Raw genomic sequence first — 27,815 nt, 5'->3', positions numbered from 1 at the left:
TTCATGGGATGTGGGCATTGCTGGCTAGGCCAGCATTTGTTGCCCATCCCTAATTGCTCTTGAGAAGATGGTGGTGATCTGCCTTCTTGCACTGTTGTAGTCCATGTGGTGTGGGGACACTGCTATTGGGGAGAAAATTCCAGGATTTTCACCCAGTGACAGTGAAGGAACGGCGCTATAGTTCCAAGTCAGGATGATGTTCTTATGGGACACAGTCTCAGGATAAGGGGCAGGCCAATTAGGACTGAGATGAGGAGGAATTTCTTTGCTCAGATGGTGATGAATCTTTGGAATTCTCTGCCCCAGTGGGCTGTGGAGTTTCAGTCATTGAGAATGTTCAAGACTGAGGTCAATAGATTTCTACATATTAAAAACATCAAGGGATTGGGGATAGAGCAGGAAAATGGTCTTGAAGTAGAAGATCACCCATGATCTCATTGAATGGTGGAGCAGGCTCGAAGGGCTGAATGGCCTACTCCTGCTCCCATTTCTTATGTTCTTATGTGTGTGGCTCGGAGGGGAACTTGAACCCCGAGGGCTCCAAGGGAACAAAGTCCACCCAGGATCCTGGGTTTTACTTCTCACAGAAATTACAGCACCTCTGACAATGCGGCACTCCTGCACCGCACTTGGTGTGTCCGTCTGGATTGCATGCTCAAGTACATAGTGGGGTGCGAGCTCAACTCCTGGAGGCAAACGTGCTGCCAATGAAGTGGAGCTGAAATTCATGTTACCTGCAAACAATCCTATAAGGTGGGAAGCAAAACCACTTTAGGTGCTGTCATCCACCATCACTGAGTGCATCAAGGCAGGGGATGAGGCAGCTTTGTAATAGAAAGGGGGTGTAACAGACATAGACAGGGGAAGATGGAATTTTTCAGCTTTGAATCAAAGTCTTTTTTCTCCCCCCACAACTAATATGCTTAAAAATATATTAAATTAAGAGAGAGACTGTGACATCCAGTACTTTTTATTCTGGGCTCCTTTCTATTGTAACTACAATAAGCATTAATGTTGGTGCCTTCAGGCTTGATTAGACAAGTAATCTCGTGTGAAAGGGAATGAGAAGGGAAAACAAAGGATAAATGAGCTCTTCACTGCTAAAGTGCGTGGTCGCCATTAAATTAATTGCTTCCATTCATGTGTGACGTCCATCAGATGTTATAATGGCTGGACTTTCACAAAGGCAAAGCAAACTTTCCTTTCTTAACTCCTAAACTGCCTGCTCCCTGCAATGTACTCTGCTCCCTTCTCTTTATTCCAAACCTCTTAAATCATGGTGGGGTGAGGTTTGCTTCTTAAGTCAAGTAGGTCAGCACCAAGTGTGGATGTAGCACAGAGCAGGCAACTGATGGAAGGCCAGTGACCTGAAATGCTAACTCTAACTCTCTCTCCACAGATGCTGCCTTGACCTACTGTGGTAATTATGGTTTTATTTAGTGTGCAATTCACCTTTAAGAATAATACTTGTTAAGGAAGATCACATGATCTGTAGTAACCAATAGGAGAGTAGCGCCGGCTACCTCGGGAGTCAGTGTAGAGTTGGAGTTGAAAGCACATGTTTAGTTGCTGCTGAGTATATTGTAGATAAACTTAATGTTTCTACCAAAGAAGTGTCTGCAGATTAACTCAACTCGGCTACTCTACAACAAACTGGTGATGAGGATGGCATAGGATTGGACAGAAGAAAGCAAGTTAAAAAGAAATTGGCACTGTATCTCGCCCAGTGATTGTAAGTAGCAAGCTCTGTTAGAATTGAAGCAGTTTGCCCCTCTCAAAATGTCACAGTTTGGGAGAATTGATCCTTTTGAATCTGCCATAGATGATTGGTCTCAATACATAGAATACCTCACCTTTTTTCAAGTGAATGAGATTACGGAGGGAGAGAAGAGGTGATCAATCCTCTTGAGTACTTGTGGGAGCAAACTCTACAGCTTGATTTGAAGTTTGATGGCATCCAGTGCCCCAGATTTAAAGAATTTCGATGAATTGGTGGACCTCGTGAAGGGTCACCTTCAACCCAAGCCCTCAGTCATGATGCAGAGGTTCAGGTTTAATTCACAAAATCGAGCCCCAGGTGAGACAATTGCATGCTACGTGGCAAATTTGAAGTAGCTACTGGAGCCTTGTGAGTTCGGTATGATCTGAATGACATACTCAGAGATCATTTAGTGTGTGGTGTGAAAGAGGACGCCATTCAGAAAAGATTATAATCTGAAGTGAATCTGGATTTCAAGAAGGCGCGAGAGATAACGCTACACATGGAAAGTGCAGTTGGAGATTCAAAAGCCATACAGGGTGCGCAGAATGGCACCTCCCTCCATATCGGGATGGAAAACTCAGCCAAAAGAGATGTAAAAAAGCAAGACTCTGCCGAGGAGCAGGAAACAGCCCCCACTCGCCTAAGATTAAAGAAAAATAACTTAGCGGCGAAACTGATGAATAATTTTAATAGAAGTAGAAACAATCAGTCTTTTATCAATTGACAGATTTTTTAAAAATCGAATGCTACAATAGAAATGGACATATAATGAGGCAGTGCAAGGAAAGATTCAAGAAGCCCAATGAAATCTACATTGTGGAAGAGCCTGAAACAACAAATTTACAGGTTTATTCATTGTTAAATCTGAAAGTCGGAAAGACAGAACCAATATTTGCCACAGTGAAAGTAAATGGCAAACCTGTTAAAATGGAAGTGGACCCGGGAGCTTCCACGAAGGAATTGGGGAACATACCTTTGGATATCTGAATAATGGCGAACATCAATTAATGTTAGAAGAAACAGCCACCAAGCTAAAAACATATACAGGTGAAGATATTCAAGTAAAAGGCATAAGCAGAGTAACTGTCCATTATTGAAGCCAATTGGCAAAGCTACCAATGTTGGTATTGAGAGGCAAAGGACCAAGCCTTCGAGGGCAAAATTCCCTAAGGGAAATCAACCTTGAGTGGCCACTGAGATTCCAGAAGGAAGCTGGGAGTGTTTCTGTTTTGGAAAAGGAGTATGTAAGGACTCAACAACCTGAAGAAATGCAGGCTGTCTTAAGCCAAAACCTGGGAGAACAGCAGAAGTGACTCAAAGAGACCCTGCTCGATGGCAGAGTTCAAGATGAGATGAGCAACCTTCGAAGGGAAAAAGAAAACCTGTTGAAAGACATTCACACACAAGATTCCCTCGGGACAAAGCTTGTACCTCTGGAAAAGTATAAAGAGAAACAAAAAGAACTCAGCACCTCTCTGAACAAACTGAAGAATGAGTTGGCAGAGAAGACACAACAAGGCTCAATTTTCCAGGAGGCAGCAAACAAATATGACAAAGGAGATGGAACAGCTGAAGAATCAGCTAGATGAAGCCAAAGAGGCTTTGGAAGCAAAAGTCACAGAATTTTCCAAGAAGATAAGTAAATTTTGGGAGACTCAGCCACTGAGCTCAGACAAGGTGAACTTGCATCTGAGAGAAGTCTGGCCAATAGTGAAGTCAAAAAAAAGGCTGGAATGAAAGTCTGTATTAGAAAAATGAAAAGTGCATGTTCCAAGCGAGGTGGGTAATCTATTTGGGTCACCGGGTAGATTCACAGGGCCTCCACCCAGTTGAGGAGAAAGTGAGAACCATAAGAGAGGCACCTGCACCAAAGAACGTCTCAGAGCTCAAATCATTCTTAGAAATGATCAACTTTAATGGGCGGTTCTTACCCAACTTGTCTACAGTGCTGACCCCCCTGCATTCTCTACTCAATAAGAACTAACGATGATCTTGGGAGGTGCCCCAGAAAGAAGCTTTCATAAAGGTGAAGCAATTGTTGCACTTGTCCAATCTATTAGTGCATTATGACCAAATGAAAGAATTGATGCTGACATGTGACATATCTCCCTATGGAGCTGGAGCAGTGCTCTCTCATCAGATGGATGACAGCACAGAACTGCCAATAGGTTACGTATCAAGAGCACTCATCACGGTGGAAAAGGGATATCCGCAGATAGAGAAAGAAGGCCTGTCCCTTTAGTGTCAAGAAATTTCACCTATATGTACACGACTCTCATTTTACAATCATTTCAGACCACAAACCATTGCTAGGATTGTTTAGTGAGGACAAGGCTATATCACCCATACCTCAGCAAGACTACAACGATGGGCTTTAATTCTGGCAGCATACGAATACGCCTTCATACATAGGCCTGGCAATCAAATCACAAACACCGATACCCTTAGTCATATGCCTTTACAAGAAAATGATGAGCATGTCCCAGTTCCACAGGAACTTGTTTTACTGTTAAATTTCTTAGATTCCTTGCCGATATGTGCTCAACAGATCAGAGACTGGACCAGTCGGGACTCAATCCTATTTCAGGTACGAGAACAAGTATTACATGGTTGGTCACAGGAGCCTGTACCTGACTAAATGAAACTGTACTTCAGTAGAAGACATGAAATAACTGGCCAGGATGGCATCTTATTGTGGGGAGCACAAGTGATAGTTCTTCCAAGGAAGGGAGCCGCTTTTAATTGAACTACACAGTGCCCATCCAGGAATTTCCCACATGAAGACCATAGCACGCAGCTATCTATGGTGGCCAGGGATAGATGGTAAAATAGGGAGTTTAGTAAAGCACTGTGTGCAATGTCGGCCACTGTAAAAGTTGCCAGTGACAGCTCCATTACACCCATGGGAGTGGCCAGGTAGATCTTGGGTGCAGTTACACTTTGATTACATTGGACTCTTCCTGGGAAGAATGTTTCTGCTCATTGTCAATGTCCATTCAAAATGGTTAGACGTATCTGAGGTGAAGTCACCAATGTCGGCCGCTACAATTGAGAAAGCACATCAAAGTTTTGCCATTCACGGATTACCAGAAGTAGTCGTTTCCAACAATGGCACGGCATTTACAAGTGCTGAGTTTAACAGTTTATCAGGCTCAACTGTATCACTCATGTGAAAACTGTGCCGTACCCCCCTTCTCCAAACAGACTGGTGGAAAGGGCAGTTCAAACGTTCAAGGCAGGCATGAAAAAGCTAACTGCTGATTCCTTGGCAACCAAACTAGCACGCTTTCTTTTTCATTACAGGACTACCCCTCACACAACAACAGGTGTCACACCTGCAGAGTTAATGTTGAAATGTCATCTCAGGATGAGATTGAGCTTAATAATGCCGAATTTAGAGGGGAAGGTGGAAAAGAGTCAGGAAAGCCAGAAAACTAGACATAAGAGAAAATTTACAATGGGAGAGTCAGTACACATAAAAAGACTTTGGGCAAGGACCAAAGTGGTTACCGGGTGAAATAAGTGTGGTGACCAGGCCTCTATCTTACCATGTGGAGGTGGAAGGCCAGATCATCCATAAATATGTGGACCATTTAAGGAGGAGAGAGAAAAAATCACCAAGATATGATTCCACCAGTGATCAGGACCAGGTTTGCGTTCCCTGTTGAGGATACTCAACCCAGGACTGACATGTCTGATGTTCCTGTAAGAGTTGAGGATACAGAACTGCAAGTGCACATCGAAGCACCTGATGTTCAGGCAACTCCGGAAAAGGGGGTTCCTGACAAAGAATCTGAAGTTGTGGAGCTGAAACATTCCACACGTACCAGGAAACCACCTGAAAGACAGAAATTGTAAATTCCTTACCCAGTGTAAATATTATGTTGTCTTGAAAAATATGTACTTGTAAATATTATATGTGTAGCCACGATAAAGGGGAGGAATGTAGTAATTACCGTTTTATTTAGTGTGTAATGTACCTTTAAGAATAATACATGTTAAGGAAAGTCACTTGAGCTGCAGTAACCAATAAGAAAGTAGCTCGGGCTGCCTCAGCAGTCAGTGTAGAGTTAGAGTTGGAGTTGAAAGCACACCTGTAGTTGCTGCTGATTATTTTGTAAATAAACTTAATGTTTCCCCCAAAGAAGCATCTGCAGATCAACTCTATCATTAATAGCACAACTCGGCCACCCCACACCTGCCTTGAGTATTTTCAGCATTTTCTGTTTTGATAATGTGTGTAACACGCGCTGATACGAAACAAAGCTCCCTTCTGCTCTGTATCATACCCCAGAAAGAACAGGCCTTACAGTCCCAATGTAGAATCTCCCCAATTCCCATACTCTCTTCCTGTGGCCACTCTCTGAATTTGAAAGCGGGGGTTGAATTAGGGTGCGCTTTCAGCAATTTACCCCCCAGCCCCTAGGAAGTGGATCAAGGAAAACCAAACTCATTCCACATTGGGCCCTTAGCAGGCAAAGCAGTTTTTCTTTTTAAAACATTCTTAAGAAATGGGCATTGATAGCAAAGCCAGCATTTATTTCCCATCCCCAGTTACCCTTGAAAAGGTGGTGACAAGTCGACTTCTTGAACCGCTAATGTCTGTGTGTGGTGTAGGTACACCCATAATGCTGTTACAGATGGAGCTCTAGGATTTTGACCCTGCGACAGTGAAGGAGTAACTGATATATGTCCAAGCCAGGATGGTGCATGACTTACTGTTTAAAGAATGCTTTATGTTCAGAATAACCTACCGCACAAGATGAAAGGCAAAATCAACTGCACTTACATCGTATAGTGACACAGCTGATGGTAAATGCTGAGCTGTTCAAATCCCAGAGAGAAACTCGAAACAACTGTCATGAGCTATTTTGTAATTTGAATATTTCGAGATACAGGCTTTGAATTCAGTAGTAATAAGACCACCAAGTCTCAAGAGGCTTTTTATAAAACTAAACTGAATATTTATTAATATAAGAAAGATTGTAAGCATGTACAAAATGCCCACAAAATTACTACTATAACAACTACAAAAATCCCCTAATTAATCTGACTCTTAGTTGAGCCTCTGTTAAGGTGACAGTAAAACACTTAGGGAAGAATTTTCCCTCATCCACGGGGGGGATCAGGTTTCATGAAGGGTTCATTAATTAAATAAAACATTTCCAAAAAATTAATGGACATGTCCCAGATCGTGTGACAATTTCACATGAGGGGATAGGTCCTTAAAAATTTTTTTGGCCTTTATTACATTTTTCCAGACTTAAGCTAACTTCCCTGAGGCACCTCCGTGTCTCAGGGAGATTCCTGCACTCTTTCGCGCGCATGCACAAAAAATCACCGGCCCTGACTCAGGGAATCCCCCTCCCCGCCCACACAGGGAGCGCACAGCCTTAATTGACCCGCCCACGTAAAATGGTGGCGCACACCCGATCGGGGGGTGCCAATCAGGGTCACGCTCGCTCCTGCCTGCCTCCCAATTGGGGGGGGGGGTGGGGGGGAATTCAGCCCATTAATTTAAACAGACCCTTGGCAACACACGGTCTGGACAGTCGAATTCGAAATGAGGTTCTTTCAGCTCTAGGGCCTTACAGACAGCGGCTTGAAGTTTACAAGCTGGAGGCTTTAGATCTTAAAATCCCTCCTCTCTTACCAACAGCCTTCTCTTCCTTTATGCATATTTTCATCTTTGAATGCAAATTCTCATTGTATCACTAGCTTTTTTAAAAATATTCTAACAATAAAGCCCCTCTACTAGCACCAATTTTATTAGTTTTGGGAAAAAAAAAAACAGTTTAGCTTCTTCTGGCCAGGTGTGATATTTCACCCATTCTTTTGAATGGTTTATTTAAAAATGCAAATTGGCCCTTTTTCACTTCACCTTGTAACTTCCCTATGTTTCCCTCATTACCATTTCAAACCTCCTTCTCTTCTATACTTCAAAGTCTCTGGGCCCGCTGGCTTTAATCCAATTAAGACACACACACATACATAGACACAGACACCACTAAACTCTATTTTAAAATAATGTCCAATAACATTATTATATCTTCTTGACAATAGCAGCAAACATGGGAACATCAACACCTGGAAATTCCCCTCTAAGCCACTCACCATCCTGACTTGGAAATATATCGGCTGTTCCTTCACTGTCACTGGGTCAAACCCCTGGAACTCCCTCCCTAACAGCACTGTGGGTGTACCTACACCACATGGACTGCAGCAGTTCAAGAAGGCAGCTCACCACCACCTTCTCAAGGGCAACTAGAGATGGGCAATAAATGCTGGTCTAGTCAGCGACACCCACATCCCATGAACAAATTAGAAAAAAAAAGCGTCTTTAATATAGGAAAAACGCCTCAAGATGTAAACAAAAGTAGAGATTGAGTTGGAGAAGATTGTAGGAGAGATCAGCCTATCACTCAGACCGGATTTAAACTTCGAGATAAAGGGCAGAACTTAATGCCCTTCCCCGAGGTGAGTTTGAAGGTGAAGGCGGAGGCGGGGGTTGCATTTCATTAGGCGGGGGATGCAGCTGATGACCATGGTGCCTTCCCACCTCTGACCTGAGTCCGTCGTGGACAGCATTCCCACCCCATCACTTAAGGGCCTCATCCTGCCTTTGCCACTGGTATTCAACCAGCTGTGGGCAGGGCAGGCACCATATCGGACGCCTGAATCGCAAGCCCAGGCCTTACTGGTGGCATGAGCGGGGTGGAGGGAGGTGTTTCCTCGTTCAAAGGCATTCGGCGCCCGATTGAGGGACTTGACTTCGGGACAAGGAGGGTGCACCCACTAGCTGCTGACCACCCTCCCCCACCCTGGGACCCCCATTCTGCCCTCACTCACCTTTGACCTAGGTCCCTCGCAGATCCTGGGCCTCTGGTTTCTGCATTACCAGCAGCTCCTGCGACTTTCCCACTGGCCCTGCCTGCAGTGAGCAGCTGCTAGCCTCTGATTGGCTTGGCGGGTGCACCCACCACCCTCTTCCCCCAGGGCCCTGTTCCAGGGGAAAGGCCTGCCTCTGGCCACTTAAGTGCCTGATGGGCACTTATATCGAGGGGCCTTTCCCAAAGGAGGCAACGTGAGGCTTGCGCTGGCTATCCAGCTAGCAGGTGTGACTCTCGTCAATTGTGTTAAATGCCGCTCAAAGACAGCCAAAGATCAGTGTCTAACTGCTCAACTCAATTCAACTCGTTTCCACAATTTTGGCCCTTTCTTAGGTATTGTGCATTGCAGTCATCACTGTCTTTTACCCATTCTATCCTCTGTTGGCCCTCTGCTCCTGTCTCGTTACCACAAGTCTGTCTTTTTTCCTTTTCTCCTTCATATTAAAGGAACAGTCAGAACAACTGCAACCCCCCATCCCCACGTAAGGGAGCCGGGCCCTAACACAATTCCCTGCAACACGGTCTGTCAAAGCGTTCGCCGCAATGTGTTCCATAGGGATGCAAAGGGGAAGAAATAACTACGGGCTCTGCAAAGCTGAGATTTAAAGAAACAGAAAATGCTCAAGTACTTCAGAGCATTGGTCGACGTATGAAAAGAGTAAAGTTGGGTTCATAGTTCGAGCAGAGTTCTGTCATTGGTTCTGATGAATATTAACCTGCTCTCTTCCACAAACATTTCCAGTTCTCAGTTGGCGAGGTGGCCGGCATGTGGCTCAGGATAACGCCGACAGGGCAAGTTTGAATCCTCTTCTGGCTGAGGGTAGGCTTGGGGCCTGCCTCCTTGCCTTGCCCACAGAGCAGAAGGCAATGGCAAACTACCACTGAAAAAAAAATCTACCACGATAAATAGCTCAGGACGAACATCAGCAGACAAGGAGCCAAGCAGCATGAATGAAATAATTTCCAGTGCTTATAAGCTACACATTCTCCCCCTGTTTCCTGCTCCCGTAGACTATCTTCTGTACATCCTCCGTTCCTGGCTTGTCTCAATGGATTTTGCGCCCTCCTCTGGATTCTCTGATTCCCACTCCAGAGGCTTGAGCACAAAAGCCCATGCTGACATTCCAGTGCAGTAGCAATGGGGTGCTACACTGTTGGAGGTGCCTCCTTTCAGGTCAGACACTAAACAGAGGCCCCAGGAAGACGTAAACAATCCTATGGCACTCTTTTGAAGAAGAGCAGTGGAGTTATCCCTGGCGTCCTGGCCAATATTCATTCCTCAATCAACACCACAATAAAACAGATGATCTGGTCATGATCACAGTGCAGTTTGTGGGAGTTTGCTAAGTGCAAATTGGCAGCCACCTTTTCTACATTGCAACAGGGGCTACATTTCAAGAAGTAATTAATTGGGTGTAAAGCACTTTGGGAAATCCTCTGGTTGTGAAAGATACTATATAAATGCAAGTCTTTTTATTTCCTCTTCAGACTTGTTTAGAATTAACTAAAAACAAGATGAAAGAGACAATGTCATCGGTACCAGCATAGAAGCAAACACAAGGTAAGACCACCATCTGCAAGTTCCACTCCAAGTCACAAACCATCCTGATTTGGAGATCTGTTGCCATTCCTTCACTGTCGCGAGGTCAAACTCTATCCCTAACAGCACTAGTGCACCTACACTACATGGACTGTAGCGGTTCAAGAAGGTGACTCACTGTAGCCTTCTCAATGCAACTAGAGATGGAAAACAAATTATGGCCTTGCCAGCCATGCTGTTTAGTGTATTTCCCTCAGCTCACGACTGTAATGATCTCTGCCTCTTCCTATCTCGCTGGAGGGTAAGTTCAGTGAGGCAGGGCTCTCATTGTGGGAAACAAGATTGAGGCCAGGAAAATGGGACTCGGGGGTCCGTCAACCCAATTAAAAGGTGCTTCCAATTCTTCAGCTGCAATTAAAATTAACGATTGGAAAACTGGGATTACTGAAAACCAAGAACGTTGTCCTCAGAATCCGATCTCCCAGTCCTGCACGCCTGTCAAACAAGACTCCCGGCTCCCTTCCAAATCTACCTTTATATCGCTCAATTACATCTCGCTCCATAAACGCTTCCAGCTGTCTCTTGAATCATTGCGTTGTTCACTTTAATGGCCTTTCCCTGGTAACATATTGCATTAGTTCTTGGATTAGAGGGTTCTATTTGACCTCCCAACTTGCAGAATAATTTTCATCTGAATAGCATCAATGTGACTTGATTTCAGTCAATAGAATATATCCATTTAAAATAATTTCCAAAGTGCTCATGTATAAAAAAAAAGCTTTGAACATAATCATCATATAAAAATAATGCATTTGCATTCATCCTCTCGCATGGTTTCCATTTTACACTCTAATGAAGTCTAATGCAATGGGTTTGAACATGTTCTAACATCACTTTGTTCTTTTCTTTAGATTTCTGCATGTGCAGCTGTCTGCCACCAAGTGCAGCAGAATAAAAGACTGGGGGCAGAATCGTACCAGATTTGCAGTGAGTGCGGTAGCGGGCGGGTTAAGTAATGTTCTACCCGCCGGCCGCGATGGTGGGTTTTCACGCCGTATCATCCCAAACCTGCCGCATTACTTATGCATTCCCGGGAAATGCGCCGTTTCCATGGTGGGCGGGCTCTCGTTCGCCCACCATGCCGTCACCTCGCCGCTTCAGCACGCCGGGCGCCATGTTTAAAGTCCAGCTGCGCGCACGCATTTCAGTGCTTCCAGCCCTTGGTATTCAAGCTTGAGAATTGCCTGGTCTTCCTTTCATCCCAGATCACTGCATTCTTCGACTGCTCTGCTTTCCAAATTCCAAAAATATGGGGCCCGTTAATCGGAAAACAAATGGGGGGAAAAAACACCCACCCGCTCTTTATTTAACGTTCTGGTGACTTGTTTGCGAGGTTACAACCTCCTTGTCACGGTGCTGTTATACCAAGCCCCCTTTCCTCTGCATCTTCACTCGTTTACAGTCCCAGCAGAATGTGGTCACCGACTCCAACTCACTCCTTCCCAAGATCCCAAAGCATTGATAGTCCTGCCCTCACTCGGCCCTTCCTCCTTTGTGACGCATTAACATACATCCAGAGCATTGCCCACAGAGAGGTGAAACTTCCTGTTCAGCACCTGGAACCACAGTATTAAAACTAGCCTCCCACCTACAAGCTTTTAGGACTCATGCTTAGGACTCATCACCTAAACACCACAAAGAGCAAGAATTTGCATTTGAAAAGCACCTTTAGAGAATAACACCTCAAGGTGCCTCCCAAAAGCGTAATCAATTTGACACTGAGCCACATAAAGGGATTTGTACTCAGCCATTGAGTGTACTCAAGTCTGAGATAACCCGGAGGGAAAAGAAAACAGTAAAAGCTGGGAAATAAGAGTACTGGTCCAAACTGTTTTTTTTCCTTCTGGGAGATATTTTGACTCTCAATGAATCAAGGGATATGGGGGTTGGGTGGGAAAGTGGAGTTGAGGGCAATGATCAGTCATGACCTTACTGAATGGCGGAGCGGGCTTAAGTGGCCATTTCCTCCTATTTCTTGTGTTAGGACAATGACCAAAAGCTTGGTCAAAAACACAGATTGTAAGGAGGGTTTTAAAGCAAGAGAGAGGGGCGTAGAGGCAGAGAGGTTTGAGGAGGAATTTCAGAGCTGAGGGTCTTGCCATCACCACTTCCCAAAATGGCGGACCAGCGGTGGTATTGTCACTGGACTTATATTCCAGAAACCGAAGGTAATTCTCTGGGGACTCAGGTTCAAATCCCACCATGGCAGATGGTGAAATTTGAATTCAGTAAAAATCTGCAATTAAAAGTCTGTTGATGACCATGAAACCATTGCTGATTGGCGCAAAGACCCATCTGGTTCACTAATGTCCTTTAGGGAAGGAAATCTGCCATCCTTACCTGGTTTGGCTTACGTGTGACTCCAGGCTCAGAGCAATGTGGTTCACTCTTAAACGCCCACTGAACAAGGGCAATTAGGGATGGGCAATAAATACCGGCCTAGGCAGTGATGCCCACATCCCATGAACAAATAAAGAAAAAAAATAAATAAATTTGCTGCCCTCCTGTGCCAGAGCTGAGGTTCGACATCTAGATTTCTCCAAAGAAAATAGCCAAGGTTAGCCTGTGGGATATTTTTTGAAGGCGGGGTGGAGTAGGAGAACATAGGGCTGGATTTTATGATTTTGGGCAGGATGAGGGAGGCAGGACAGAAACTTAAGTGCTCCTCTTGCCCCCACCCCCCCACCATCTCAGCTTATCGAATCAAGCATTGGATGGCCAATTAGTGGCCAACCCGCAGGATGGAGGCTCCATGCCCAATTGGCACTGTAGGCCGGGATATCCTGCAGCAGGAGGGCGAGTGCCACAAACAGGAAGTTGGTCCTGTTAAAAGTTTAAAGGTCCCCTGCTCTCCGTATGTCTCTTTGTTTTTTTTTACTGAAGGCTCAAAAATGAGTTTGAGAGATGTACTGATGCTGCCAACTTCACCAGCAGAATCTGCTGCTAGATTCAGCCATGGTCCCTTCCACCCTTGTACTGCCTAGTCATAGCTGCCATCAAACGCTCCCAAATGTTTTCATGTCTGACGCTTGAAAAATGTAGCAGGCCGTGAGAAATTGCAGACAACTGGGGTCATTAACAAGTTCAATAGCTTTCGGGGACTGGTATGTCAATGTTGTGTTGCCAACACAATGTCATCACATCCTACTTAATGTTCACCTGGGGGGAGGGGCAGCCCACCTGACTTGTAGATGTAAAATCCAGCCCTTGGGCTCTAGTCTCAAGGGGAGTAATCAACACGGGGGAGGCAGTGGAGTGGTGGTGTTGTCACTGGGTTAGTAACTCAGAGACCCAGGGTAATGCTGTGGGGGACCTGGGCTGGAATCCCACCACAGCAGATGGGGAAATTTAAATTCAACAAAAAATAGATCTAGAATTTAAAAAAGAAAGTCTAATGACAACCATGAAACCATCAGCAATGGTTGTAATAAATCCATCTGGTTCATTAATGCCCTTTAGGGAAGGAAATCTGCCAACTTTACCTGGTTTGGCCTACATGTGACTCCAGACCCAATGCAATGTGGTTGACCTGCAAATGCCCTCTGAAATAGCCTATCAAGCCACTCAATTCTCAAGGGCAATTAGGGATGGTCAATAAATGCTGGCTTAGCCAGTCTTGCCCCCATCCCATGAGTGAATAAGGAAAAAAATATTGGGACTTTGCACCTTTTATGTTCTAATCATATTCTGCAACATGTTTCCTTTTCTTCCATGAAAGAATACTGCAGTTATCTAAATAATTGAATGTTCCTTTAATATTAAGGTGAAGGAATTCACAGGGCAGGACGCCAACAAGATTGAAAATAGCAGAAGAGCGCACAAGAGAAACAGTGGAACAGTGGTTCGGAGACACCAAGTTTTGGCTTTCAAAGCTTGAAGGTTGTAGCAAGGGGAAACTGAGGGAGACTGAGGAGTCAGACCATTTCAAAATCCTGGAAAAGGAGCTGGAGTGGGGCTCTGCATGATGACGAGCGACTGCCGCTTGAGCAGGATGTTGCGCGGGTTTTGTTTTTGTGAACAGAGCTGAGCCAGCATGCGGTAGCTTGATGGAATTGGCACACTTTGGTTTGGCAGTGGCAGTTATGTCACCAGATGCAGCTGGTGCTCGCTTGACAGCAGGGGACAGGATACTGCTATTGCATGTGATTGGCACAAGGCATTTGGCCAATCGGGCAGCATCAGCAGCTGCAGTTGGCACTTATCCCCAGCAGCACCATGATCATCAGGTGCAGTTGGCTCTCTTGCGTTTGACAGTGATGTTGCCGGACACAATTGGCACAAGGTGCCTGATAATGGCAGGAGCCTCACCAGATGCAGTTGACATAAATGGCACACATATCCTGCTCAAGTGGTGCAAGTACCAGGTGCTGGAAAGTACGATTAAAATGAGCGGCCAGTTTCTTTTCCTCTCTCTCTTTTTTGGCCGGCACAGACACGATGGGCTGAATGGCCTCTTTCTGTGCCATAACTTCTCTATGGTTCTATGTCACATGGGATACTGATCTTAGAACTTACATGGTCTGCTTCGTACAGCCATTGTTTAAAAATAGAGAAATAATAAAATTCTATAACTTATCTTTTGCATATTTATTCCCTATTTTATAAGTGTGTATAATATAAACATGAGGAATATTTGAAAAATAAAAAAATGCCATAGTTAAAATAATGTTCATTCAGAGTGAATTTCTGCAATTGGTTTTATTAAAACCAGCATTTCTATGACACCTGTTATGATCTCTGTACAGAATGATAACTAGAAGTTTAAATTCCCCTTTAAAAGTTAACAGTTAAAAACTTTTTAAAAGCTTTTACTATAACACATAACTAAAAAACACCATTTACTAAACACTTTTTCTTTTTGTAAGCCACTTATACTTTAAAGTACAAAGTAGCAATTCTCTACTTAACTTTTAGCACAAGTGAAAAACTTCCGCTATGGTTATACATTGGACTGTCCCTTCATCCTCCAGGAACCAGTGAAAAACTATTCTCAGCTCCCGATGGCTTGCTTCCATTTACTTTCCCAGCTGGGAAACGTCTGAACCCATAATTGACTTTCATTGTGAGGGTTACTCTGGAGATTCTTTTCCTCTAGCCCAGGCTAGGCATATCTTCCAGCCTCCTTTAAATCCTCATGAACTCAGTCTGTTCAATCCGAAACCAAGTTCCCACCCACATTTTCCATGGTGAACAACAGAGATAGAATTTTCTCTGCTTCAGGTGCAGAACTGGCTGCCTCTATCTCCTGCTGTCTGCCTCTCAAATGACTGGAAACATCCAAACTGCTGTCTGTCTATGATACATTCACTGATTTGTAGGAAAGCCTGAAACCTGATCCCAAAAATGGCTCTGCCCTCTACCCCCATGGCAACGTGAAACCCATTACATCCAGGTAGAAATGACAATTATCTATCTTTGTTCCCAACTCCCTTTCACCTCAGAAGTAAATGGACAATTTACAGCACAATTGTTTATAACCCAATACTAACAACACCTTTCTGGAGCTTTGGGACACTCAATCTACTCATTACAAACTCAGAGACTGCTGCCATTGTCTCCAAGCAGAAATACCTTGCACCTTCTTTTCAGTAAACAATCTAAGCCTTCCTTTGATCTCTATCAATCAAACCACCTAGACTTATTGCCAGGCAGACTGCAGAACAGGTCATATGGCCCCCTTCATTTACCCCAAATTTAAAGCTACAGCCCCAAACTATAATAACATTATAAACCTCAAAATTGTAACACACCATATCACATTGAAACATCTGAAGTCCATCATACAGTGAATTTCTTGCAGAGACTGTTGATATGTAGGTGAATGTGGCATTCTGCATGCACCTCACAATACCCCACAAACAAACCAATGAAATGAATGAGAAGGTAACATTATCTTTGAGGGTGTTAGTTGGGGTGGAATGTTGGCCCAGACAGAGGGAGAGCTCCTGGTTTTTCTATGAAATTGTGCCATGGGTCCAACTTGAATCTTATGCAACATGCAGCTATCCCTCAGCAGTAAACTGGACCGTCAGCTTAGACGGGGATCTCTAGTCATCTCTGAGTCAGAAGGTTGTGAGTTCAGATCCCAAACCAGAGACTTGACCACAAAAGTCTAAGCTGACACTTCAGTGGAGTACTGAAGGAATATGGTAAAATTACCATATAACACAAGCTCTTCAAACATATATATATATATATATATATATATACACACACATATACCATGGTTTATTGTTTTAACTGTGAAAGCATTATTCACTGGCCAAATGGCTTCTGCAAGATCTCGCTAGCAGAGTGCAGTGGAACAGTAGTACCATCAAATGGTCACAAGATTAGGTTGGAATGAAAAAGATTTACTGTCTCCTTTTCATGATGCCAACACTACCATGCTTTCACTACATCTTTCAACTGGCAGGACCTCAGTTTAATGCCTCGTCCAAAATGCACCATGATCACAGCATTAGACTGGAGCAACAGAGAAGCCTGCTCTGTTCCTGAGCGTGACCATGACTTTTTACTCAGCTAGTGAGAGTGCGACCAATGGAATCAAGCGGACACGATATAGCAGAGGGAATGTCCAACTCCGCCTTAGCTGTGAGCTCCTTTGCTTTGCCCTCCCTGGCGTACCCAGGTAGGCAATGTCAACCCTTAAAAAGAAGCACTTCAAGTGGCACAAAATTTCAATGGGCTTGACTGGTAGCCAAACAGGTTAATAAGAGGGCAGAATACCCCATGAAAATCGGTGCTTATCCTACGGCTTATTTTTTCATAGTTATTTTATTTCATTTTTTTGACAGCTCTTTTACCCTAGATTGCATGATTAAAGAGCTCATCCATTGAAGTTTGAGTTGCATATCCACTTCATCTCTTTAAATGTTCTGGCTGTATCACAAGCTGTCCCATTTGGACATTATCTGCTGAAGACAGCCATTGATTTATGCAACTTTGCAGCAAAAATAGGGTTTTAAAGGTTTCTCCAGTGTACCTAGTTGAGCTGAGAGAATTGATCCTTGTCTTTTGAAACTGAAACTGAAGCTGCTTTGCCACCACTTGATACAAGCACCACCATCTCTGCATGGCGAACAGCATTTGCCACTCAGTGGGCAATAACTCATTTTCAGAATGCCCTATTTTTTAGAAGATTTCTATTCACCACAGGAAACAAAACCTTCTGTGCACTGAAATACAAAGAGAGAGAGACCTTTCACACCCTCCAGTATCGCCGATGTATTTTACAGCCAATTATCGATTCAATTTTCAATTCATTCACAGGATGTGGGAGTCGCTGGCTGGGCCAGTATTTGTTGCCCATCCCTAATTGCCCTTGAACTGAGTGGCTTGCTAGGCCATTCCAGAGGGCAGGTAAGAGTCAACCACGTGGCTGTGGGTCTGGAGTCAAATATAGGCCAGACCAGGTAAGAGCAGCATTTTTCCTTATTGAGCCAGATGGGTTTTTACAACAGTTGCTTCATGGTTATCATTAGACTTTTAATTCCAGATTTTCAAATTCCAAAAATTCAAACGTCACCATCTGTTGTGATTTGAATCCGGGTCCCCAGAGCATTACCCTGGGTACCTGGAGTCCAGATACCACAATGCCGCCGTCGCCTCCCCATAGCAGGAAACATGACAGCCAATTTGTGCAGAGCAAGGTCCCACAACCAGCAGTGTGGTAATGACCCAAGTAATCTGCTTTTCATGATATTGGTTGCGGGATAAATATTGGCCATGAGAACTCACGTGCTCTTCTTCAGAACAGTGCCGCGGGATCTTTCATGTCTATCTGAGAGGGCAGGTGGAGTTTTAAATGTCTCATTTAAAAGATAATACCTCTGACAGTGCTGCACTCTCTCACGTGTTGGATGGAAGGAACTCTTGCCAAAAAAGGAGTCCAAATTTCTTGACATCTCTTCAGCTCATCCAGTCTGGGACGAATCTATACAGACACTGGGATGGTTCCCCATCATACATGCAAACTATGCTAATGCACTGATCTCAGATAGAGTTGGGAGAGGTGGCGGGGTGGGGGGGGAGGTTGTGGTCAGTAAGGCCATTACAATAAGCTTCACAGCCTGGAATTACAAAGAGGAAAACCAGCCAAGGCTCCTGCTCCTGACTGCTGTCCATTTTGCTGGCTTCCCACCAACCAAAGCCACTTCCAGAAAATTCCACCAAAAACACATTAGGCATTAATAACATTCATCCAAATATGGGTGGGCAAATGATGGGATGATGCCATGCAACGTTTTACCCGTTATTTTCACCAAGGTGACAACGGACATAATGAATGTCTGTGCCTTTTGGCATCCAATAATTCAGTGGGCTATGGGAAAGGAGTAGATTTAAATGGACAGTTAGTTCAATGCAAAAACAGAATTACCTGGAAAAACTCAACAGGTCTGGCAGCATCGGCAGAGAAGAAAAGAGTTGACGTTTCGAATCCTCATGACCCTTCAACAGAACTGAGTGAATATTAGGAGAGGGGTGAAACCCCAATATTCGCTCAGTTCTGTGGAAGGGTCGTGAGGACTCGAAACGTCAACTCTTTTCTTCTCCGCCGCTGCTGCCAGACCTGCTGAGTTTTTCCAGGTAATTCTGTTTTTGTTTTGGATTTCCAGCGTCCGCAGTTTTTTTGTTTTTATATCAGTTAGTTCAATGCAATTGATTGCAGGTCTCTTCAAGCTGTTAGTGACGCTGCCAGCCAAATTATATTGCAGCAGAGATGCTCCATCCCTGTCCACCTGAGGCCAACACTTCAGTGGCTTTGTAAAGGCCCCATTGTCTTTCATCAAGAAGAATGAAAGAGCTTGCACTTCTATTCCTCTTTTCACAACCTCACGGCGTCCCAAAGCGAATGACACACTTTTGAAATGTACTCACTGTTGTCATGTAGCCTGTATGCAAATTTAAGAATGATTCTGCCCTTGGGGAAGGAGGTGGGTTCATAGCTGCAGTCAGAAGACTCAGCCCATCAAGAATCCATTGCACTTACATCTTATGAGAAATTCAAAGATCTCTTACCTTCTCCATAGGACCCTGTGTTAATGTTTCAAATGCTGTGACAATTGAGTGTGTGTACTAGTTGTGATTAAGTGGAGCTGATGCTAACTGGGGACAGGTTAGGGCACATATACAAGACCCAGTTTCTACCTGTGTGGAGGGAACCATGTGGGAGGGAGGGGTAATCTGCACTCATGTTATACTGATTTTCGTGAATTAATCCATGTTGAAGACAAACCAGCTCCAGCTTCTTCCTTTGCCAGATGGAAGTTCATCAGATTAACACCCTGTAGTACAGAAGGAGGCCTTTTGGCCCATCATACATTTGCCTGCTCTTTGAAAAGGTTATCCAATTAACTCCACTCCCCCTGCTCTTTCCCTGTACATAGTCCTGCAAATTTTTCCTTTTCAAGTCACATGTCCAACTACCTATTTAAAGTTATGATTGAACTTGCTTCCACCTTGCAGACAGTGCAATCCAGACCAGGATATTTCACTGTCTAAAATAAATTCTCCTCATGTCCTTCCTCATCTTTTGACAATTATTTTACGTGTTGGGTTGCATCTTTCCAAGTCGGATAGTCCGTGGGCTATACAGATTGTAATGGTTCCCCCTCGTTAAATCTGCCCTTAGCCTTCTTTGGTCTAAAGACAACAATCCCAGCTCCCGGCAACAGACAAACAGGAGACAGCCTGTTCTGCATTCCAGTCTAGTCTACGTCTCTGGTAGCATGTACATCAGCCTAGCATAGTGAGCAAACCTCCAATATTGCCCCATCGAAGGAAACTCAAGACGCTGATCCGCATCTACAGTTCCCTACTCCAGAGTTACCAACATTCAACCATGTCGTCATGGGAACGGGCCACAACTGAGAGAGAAGGTGTAGAAAAAGAATGAATCAGATCCACTCTCACGCATCTCTAATTGATTAGCTGCAGGGCTGTGTGGGCAGAGGCTGAACAGTGGGCTGATAGCTTGGCCTTTCAAACAGGTACATTGTTTGAATGGGATATCATAAGCAGAAGGCAGAAAACAATGGGAAGAGTCGTTACACATTATTTTTTAAGGGGTAAACTAAAGGAGGAAATATCTGATGAGTAATTTTTGAGAAAGAAACAAGGAGCCAGAGTGAATGTCTCACGCGATTATGTCCTTGCTTATTATTCAAGAAACATACATTGCTATTTGTGTCTCACTTGAGAGTGTGGATTCTTCACACACTGTCTATATGTGAGTCTTGTCTTTCTGTCAAAGAACTATTTCAGTTTCTCGGGAGTTTGCAGTCCTACCATCCTAGAAGGCAATCATTGAGTGAGAGTAGTGGCTTCAGTAAAAATAACAATAATATAACATCTTTAATGTAACAAAACATCCCAAGGTGCTGCACAGGGGCATTATAAAACAAATAATGACACTGAGACACATAAGGAGATATTTGGTCAGATGTCCAATAGCTTGGTCAAAGCAGTAAGTTTTAAAGAGTGTCTTAAAGGAAGGAAGCAAGACAGAAAGGCTGAGAGGTTTAAGGAGGGTATTCTAGAGCTTGGGGCCCATATAACTGGAGGTATAGCCACAAATGGTGAAGTGATTAAAATTGGGGATTCCCAAGAGGCCAGAATTAGAGGAGTGCAGATATCTCTCAGGGTTGTGGGGCTAGAGAAGATTACAGAAATAGGGAGTGGCAAGTCCATGGAGGGATTTGAAAGATAAAAACAAAAAAACTGCGGATGCTGGAAATCCAAAACAAAAACAGAATTACCTGGAAAAACTCAGCAGGTCTGGCAGCATCGGCGGAGAAGAAAAGAGTTGACGTTTCGAGTCCTCATGACCCTTCGACAGAACTTGAGTTCGAGTCCAGGAAAGAGCTGAAATATAAACTGGTTTAAGGTGTGTGTGTGGGGGGCGGAGAGATAGAGAGACAGAGAGGTGGAGGGGGTTGGTGTGGTTTGTCGCTACAACCACACCAACCCCCTCCACCTCTCTGTCTCTCTATCTCTCCGCCCCCCACACACACACCTTAAACCAGCTTATATTTCAGCTCTTTCCTGGACTCGAACTCAAGTTCTATCGAAGGGTCATGAGGACTCGAAACGTCAACTCTTTTCTTCTCCGCCGATGCTGCCAGACCTGCTGAGTTTTTCCAGGTAATTCTGTTTTTGTGAGGGATTTGAAAGCATGGATACAAATTTTAAAATCAAGATACTCAGGTATGATTAGATAAATAATTACAGATGGATAATAAAAAAAGGGTATATAGAGAGCTTAAATAGCAGCTGTGATCTATACAAGTTCATGAGAAACCTCCTCCAAGTATCTGCCATTTTTCTCAAGTTTTAATTTTGACTCCAGTTACCAGATTCAAGAAAGATATCTCAATTGTTTATGATACAGTTGTACGGTAGGGAGATTTTCATGAGCTGAGTGCTAGGTTGGAGTCCAGAAGACACTGGGTTTGAATGTGGCCAGCCTTAACTCAATCTCTCAGCTCTGAGGTGGACTTTACTTGTATATACAGAGAGAGAGAGAGAGGGAGAGCAGAAGACTGGGGAGAGGCTTTGCTGAGTGCTTGCTGTGCCCTTAGATTATCTGTCCTCACACCCTCTCCCATGCCAGCTAAAGAAACAGAGATATAATTGCCCAATTAATGATCACTCCTGCTGCGCAGTTTCGCTTAACAGCTTTGCACTTCCTTAACGAAGATGGGGGAAGCTCCCCTTTTAAAACAATAAACAATTATAAATCCAAAATCTAAGGCAGACATTGATATTGTAAGAACTGTGAGTAGCCTTTTTGTACAATGTCATCAGATCCACATCCATACTACATTCATTGATAGACAGGAATTAAAATCAATGAGTGGCTGACAAGGTGTACAAGCTATGATTTTCTCAGTATCACAAATTCCAACATCAGTGCTTGCACCACCATGCACAGTATCATTAATCTTCAACCTACATGATTTGTGTGTGAAGCCTGTTGTCAATCAGTAACTGTCATGACAATGCCTTTGATTAAAGGAAGAAGAATGTTAAAGGTTATGCACAATAAGAAAATCTTAGGCTTGAATGTGTTACAAACATAGTCTGGAATGCGAGTGAGTTTAATACTTCTTATAGCCCGTCCCCTTCATATGGAAATACAGATTTTTCACTCCCAAAATGCAATAGTGATTGGGACAATTTGACCTGACAGGACTACGGTCAATAGATTTTCGTTAGACAACAGTACCAAGGAATATGGAACGCAGGTACAGCAGCCATAGTGTAAGTGAATAACAGAACGTGTTTGAGGGGCTGAATGGCCCACCCCAGCTCCTAAATGTCATATTAAACACTGAAGTGTGTGTGTTGGCCAGAATAGGGTTAAAGCTTTAATTGTCATGCTTTAATCTTTATTAATCAAGCTAAATGTTTGCGAGTTGAATGTGAACTTGGGAGAGTAGCATTCCGGCAATGAGATGACATTTGTGAAGAGGTTGATAGACGACATGATTCAAAGCGAATGGTCATGTTTTGCTCAAGTAAGCCCTTCATGTTTTGCTCCTCTGTACAATGTCAGGCATCACATGGTATTGCCTCTATCATGTTATTGTGAAAGAAACAATTAATTCTCCAATTCTCCTTCTCCACACGTAACAAGTTACTCCGAAAAACACTTTTCTATGAAGACAATCCCCTCTTAAAATTCAAAAATCCAGCGTAAACCCCATCACAACATTAAAATTGTTGTCACGGTGACTTAATAAATGTTAACATTCCTTTCTTCATTTTCGATAACTTTTTGAGTATGTTTGCTGATGAAGAATTCACTTAGATATGAATGACATCATCAGAGGAAATAGCTGGGGCACAGAAGGGGAATTAATATATACTGTTGGACAAGTCGCTGGCACACTGATGACATCTTTGGGAAGCAGCAACAAGTCCTGGCATGTATACAATATCCTCAATGCAGAAAGTGTCCTCCGGCACTCTTGGGATGGAGGGAAAATTAGTAAATGAAAATAGATAAGGGAATGGATGCCGAGACAGGAAGGGACTAATTAGGAGAAGATACCTGAAAAGCTGGTCAAAGCAATAGACTTTAAGAGGGAATTGAAGATGTTTTAATGGCAGGTTTTAGAGAGCGACGTGATGTGACTACAGATAGAGAGGAAGGAAGGTAGGGTGCACAAAGGGTTAAAGTCAGCAGATCAAAGGGTGCTGCAGTGGAAACTAGGCTGAAGGAGGTTGTGGGGATTGGGTGCCAGAGAGGGAGATGTGAAAAGAGATTTTAACTTTAATGCATTGGCAGAAATAAACCAACAATGGCCAACAAGGATATAGGTAAGGCACAGACAGGACATGATCTAGGTGCCTACATGTTGCTGTACTTTCAGTTTGTGCAGGATAACAGGCCAGCATTGGAGAAATTGAGTCTCAAAAGTGACGGAAGAATGGATAAATATTTCACAGTTGTGCGGAGGCTAATGTTGGCCAGAAGTGGGCAACACTATTGAGTTGGAAAAAAGTGGTTTCAGTGCATGGATTGAATGTGGGCCTTGAAACTCAGCTCTGGGTCAAAGAGGATGCAAAGATTTGATATAGTGAGTGGCTGAAGAGGGGAATGAAATCAAGAAGGTAGCGGGGTGGTGTTTATGGTCTCTGTTTTCCTGATGCTCGATTGGAAGGAATTTTGTCTTATCTGTGACTTTTCCAATAGTACAGAGGTAGATGTGGGCTGAGGGAGGCAGTGGAGAGGTGCCGCTGGGTTCCATTGTATGGAAGGTGACCTAGCAGATCAGTACTGAGGGGCAGCATGCTGACAAGACTAGAGAAAAAGCTGGAAGCTGATATCACAATCATGGTGAAATTGGTTTGATAACAACATCAGAAAAATAACTCAGCTCAGATGGGCCATTCACTTTGACTCTGTGGTGAAGCTGAATTAGTGGACTTGGAATGTAAAAAAAAAAGTATAGCGTTCCAGGTAACTGATTATTAACTAGTCGTTTTGTAGTACAGAACTTGAGTATTGCTGAAAAAAGACATTTTGTCAAAGCTTTTCATCTTGCACTCATCAGGACAATCAAAAGAATACCAATGTCGAGGGAAGCAACAACTTTATACTGTGTGAGAAGAGAATGCTGATTGGTAGAGGCGTTGCCATGGAGAATGCACCAGCTAATGGTGACTGACGGTATTCATGCGATTGTTCTGATGAGTGCAAGATGAAAAGCTTCAACAAAATGTCTTTTTCTCAGTAGCTGATTATGAATTAATGTAAACTCAATTCCTGTTCTTCACTTCCTTCTGAGGCAGAAAACGTGGACCCCAGGAATCACAATTTAAATAAATGGGGGGGAAAAGAGCTTTACATTAAAAATAAATGTATCTTTCAGTTCCGGTGTTTCCACAAAGATTTCGGTAATGTGGGATGGTATGAGTGTAAAATGTTCATACTAAGTTCATCTGAACTGTGAAACTCTCTCAGTGGGACAACCACAGGTTTTATTCTGTCAATCTTGGACAGTTCTGTGATCAAACGTCAAACATAACACTAGGACTGAAGTATATACAGTTACAGATCTATGACAACTGGCCAAAATATTTCAGTTGATGAATTAAGTGCACCAACAAACAAGAATATTGACTTCAGAATGGTTATTCCTTTAGCGCAGTGGTTTACCAAAAAGGTGAGTGATGATGGTGGGTGTGACTTATACATGGGGCTCTGGCAGTGCTGAAGGCAAGGCATGTAAAATAAACCCCCAGTCTGCTCTTTAAACCAGAGCTGCTCTAGCCTAAGCCCTTTGTTTAGCACCAGCTCAGTGTGTGCAGTTCCTAGCTCTGTTTTTACAAGTGTTGAATTCCTGCCACTCTTTGGGAAGGGAAAAAAAAATGGTCTATCTCTCCATCTGACACAGATGCAATGCTTGACGTCACCAACAAACAGAGGTAACAAATGCCCACTAGCAGTTAACCTCTGTTCCCAACAAGCCAGACACAGAGTCTGAGACCAACATATTAGATTCATCAGCCTTGATGCTGACGGCAATTGCTTTAACATTCTGACATTGCCAACAAAAAAAAAGATTATTTGTAAACAGCACTCCTGACTGTCAGTAAAGCAACACATTTGTGTATTTGCCAATTGAGAGAAGGGACGTTAAGTGGGCAAATTAAATTGCACTTGGCAATGGTTTGCTATTTGTCAGTGATTTCAAGCACATGATTATCGATTAAACCTCTTGGCTAGCTAGCTATACACAACAACACAATGTGGTGACTTGACAGGGTCAGGCGGCTTTAGCTGATGAAGGCCCATTTTAAAGGTGCAAGTCTAATTTTGGATCGGTTAACTACCTCCGCGACCTTCGCTGTCTGCAGGCTTCACCTGAATCGGCCGGTTCATCTGCAAAAACAAGAAAGAAAGGGTGGTTAGGCATTCCTGAGTGTGATACATTGAGCAGAAGAGATAAAAAAAAACCCCACTGAAGACCATTTTCTCTTCAACACCTGAGCACGTAACCATCCAACGCAGTGTTTCAAGTGCCAACACAGATTCCTGGCTGATACGGGCAAGTCCGGCAGAGGTCAGATCTTGCCGGTTTCGGGTCGGGTGGTTCAGGGCGTGGGAAGTTCGGGTCAAGCTGGGTCAGGTGAGGTCAAAGGGCGCTCAGGGCGCAGGAATAGACTGGTGTGCAAACGGCGAAGGGGATAACTAGTCAGGTGCCACATCACGCCACCGCAGCACCTAGCCGAAGTGTCGAGGTAAGTTCTTTTTTTTATTTCGTTCAATTAAAATTGATACATGGCATGTGCTAAAAATGTCCGATTTTTGGACGACTCCAGTTTTTGTCCAGCCAGGTTTGAGACGCTGGTACTGTACTCGAAATGACGAAGAAGAGGTCCCCAACCCAGAAGGATGGGCATTAGCTGTAATATAAAACCAACTGATGCAAAGTCTCTCCCCAAAATAGGCAAGCTTACGAAAAATACAATATTGACAGAGACTTACTGCGTACAAATCAACTGATTGGGATGACTTGCTCATCTGTCAGTTGCTTAATCTTTAGAAACAGTGGCAATTGCAATAAATGTACTCAAACTTGGCGATAAATGGACTTTGAGGTAGCGTGAGATTTTCCGACCTTAGTGGTTTGAAAATCTGGCAAGCATCTAACTCAAGTTAAATGTTCCTCCATTTAAGAGGACTTAGTAGATGCCGGTTCCATTCATATGTTGCAGAAAATGCTAGACTATGAACACAATTTTCCACATTACCCTCTTAACAGCATCACACACTCTCTCAGGTACGAGCGACAGGTGAAAAGAATTCTTCATGCTCCTTTTATTGCCCCACCCCTTTACCCAACCCCTCTCTCAGCCCAAAATTCCACATCAAACCAGAGCTCCAGCATCTGCTGTTACAATGTCCTTCAAGATGTTTGCCAACTTTGTCACATTAGTGGCAAGTGGACTGAGGGATAACCAGCTGCCTTGAATAATAGATTTTGAGGAGTTGCCATCGCTTCAAAGCATGTAAGAATGCGACAAGGTATCTTGTACAGTAAAATGCTTCAAATGATGATATATTTTTCTTTGCTGTCAGACAGGAAAACAGTTGGTGACCTACAAAAGCCTCAACTTCATTCATCCAGAGAGAGGGGAACATTCAATCACTCCCACTGGCTATCTATTGGCCTGGGCTAGAAGGTGCAAATGGGTAGCTGGCAGATAATGACAGGGTTCTGACCTTGCTGCGATGGTTTCAGTCTTGGGATAGTCCAAAATATAGACTTGCCTCACACGATCTCAGGGCATCCCAAAGCACTTTACACCCCAATTAAGTACTTTTGAAGTATAGTCACTAGTGTAATGTGGGAAAGAGAGAAGCCAATATATACACAGCACATTAATGGATACACGTTAGGCAGGGCACTTTGGAGAACTCCCTTGCTCTTCTTCGATTAATGCCAGGAGATCTTTTCATCCACCTGAGAGGGCATTCAGGTCCTCAGTTTGGCATCTCATTTGAAAGGTGGTATCTCCGACAGTGCAGCACTGCCTCGGAACTGCACTGGGGAGTGTCAACTTAGATTTTTGCACTCACATTCCATGAACTCACCACCTCCGACTTACAGATGAGAGTTGCTACCAACTGAGCCACGACTCACATCTCCAACTGACACGAACTGACTAAACTCAAGTGCAGAGAATGACCAGCTGAACGAAATACAAATGCCTGTAAAACCTTAATCCAGCTTGGGTAAGAATCAGAGCAATGGGATTTCTTTTCCAGTCACTAATTTTATGCATATATGAATGTTTTATTTCATTGCAGGGTTTCGACAATTAAAGCTCCATTTTTCTTTTTGGCAATTAATTTTTTATATCTGGATAATAGACACCCCACCCCACCAATTCACAATGCCCAAATGTAATAGCTTAATCCGTCATAAATTCTTTATTTTAAAATTAATCTTCTCCTCTAATGGCCTGTGTTCATTCGACACTCCTCATTCTTGAAAGTAAATAATTCATCCGGAAATTAATCCTGACTGAGATTTACCTACAGTGT

The 27,815-nt window shown here is 43.6% G+C and overlaps 1 protein-coding gene across 28 annotated transcripts in view; it reads right to left on the bottom strand.

Annotated features, from left to right (window-relative positions):
* celf6 (CUGBP Elav-like family member 6) overlaps positions 1-27,815 on the bottom strand; it is an 828,179-nt gene that overhangs the window by 218,932 nt on the left and 581,432 nt on the right. For 24 of the 28 annotated variants that reach the window (XM_041178343.1, XM_041178321.1, XM_041178335.1 and 21 more), the window contains exon 3: positions 25,598-25,646. In XM_041178343.1, coding sequence (XP_041034277.1) covers positions 25,598-25,646 — 49 coding nt within the window. Of the gene's footprint in view, positions 1-25,594; positions 25,647-27,815 lie in introns of all 28 variants that reach the window. The other 4 variants (XM_041178329.1, XM_041178328.1, XM_041178341.1 and 1 more) reach the window with 1 other exon arrangement.

This window comes from Carcharodon carcharias, chromosome 32, assembly GCF_017639515.1.
Source record: "Carcharodon carcharias isolate sCarCar2 chromosome 32, sCarCar2.pri, whole genome shotgun sequence".
In the NCBI taxonomy this organism is placed as follows: Eukaryota; Metazoa; Chordata; class Chondrichthyes; order Lamniformes; family Lamnidae; genus Carcharodon; species Carcharodon carcharias.
Note: the sequence above shows the minus strand (reverse complement) of the source record. Positions and strands in the feature narration are given on the sequence as shown.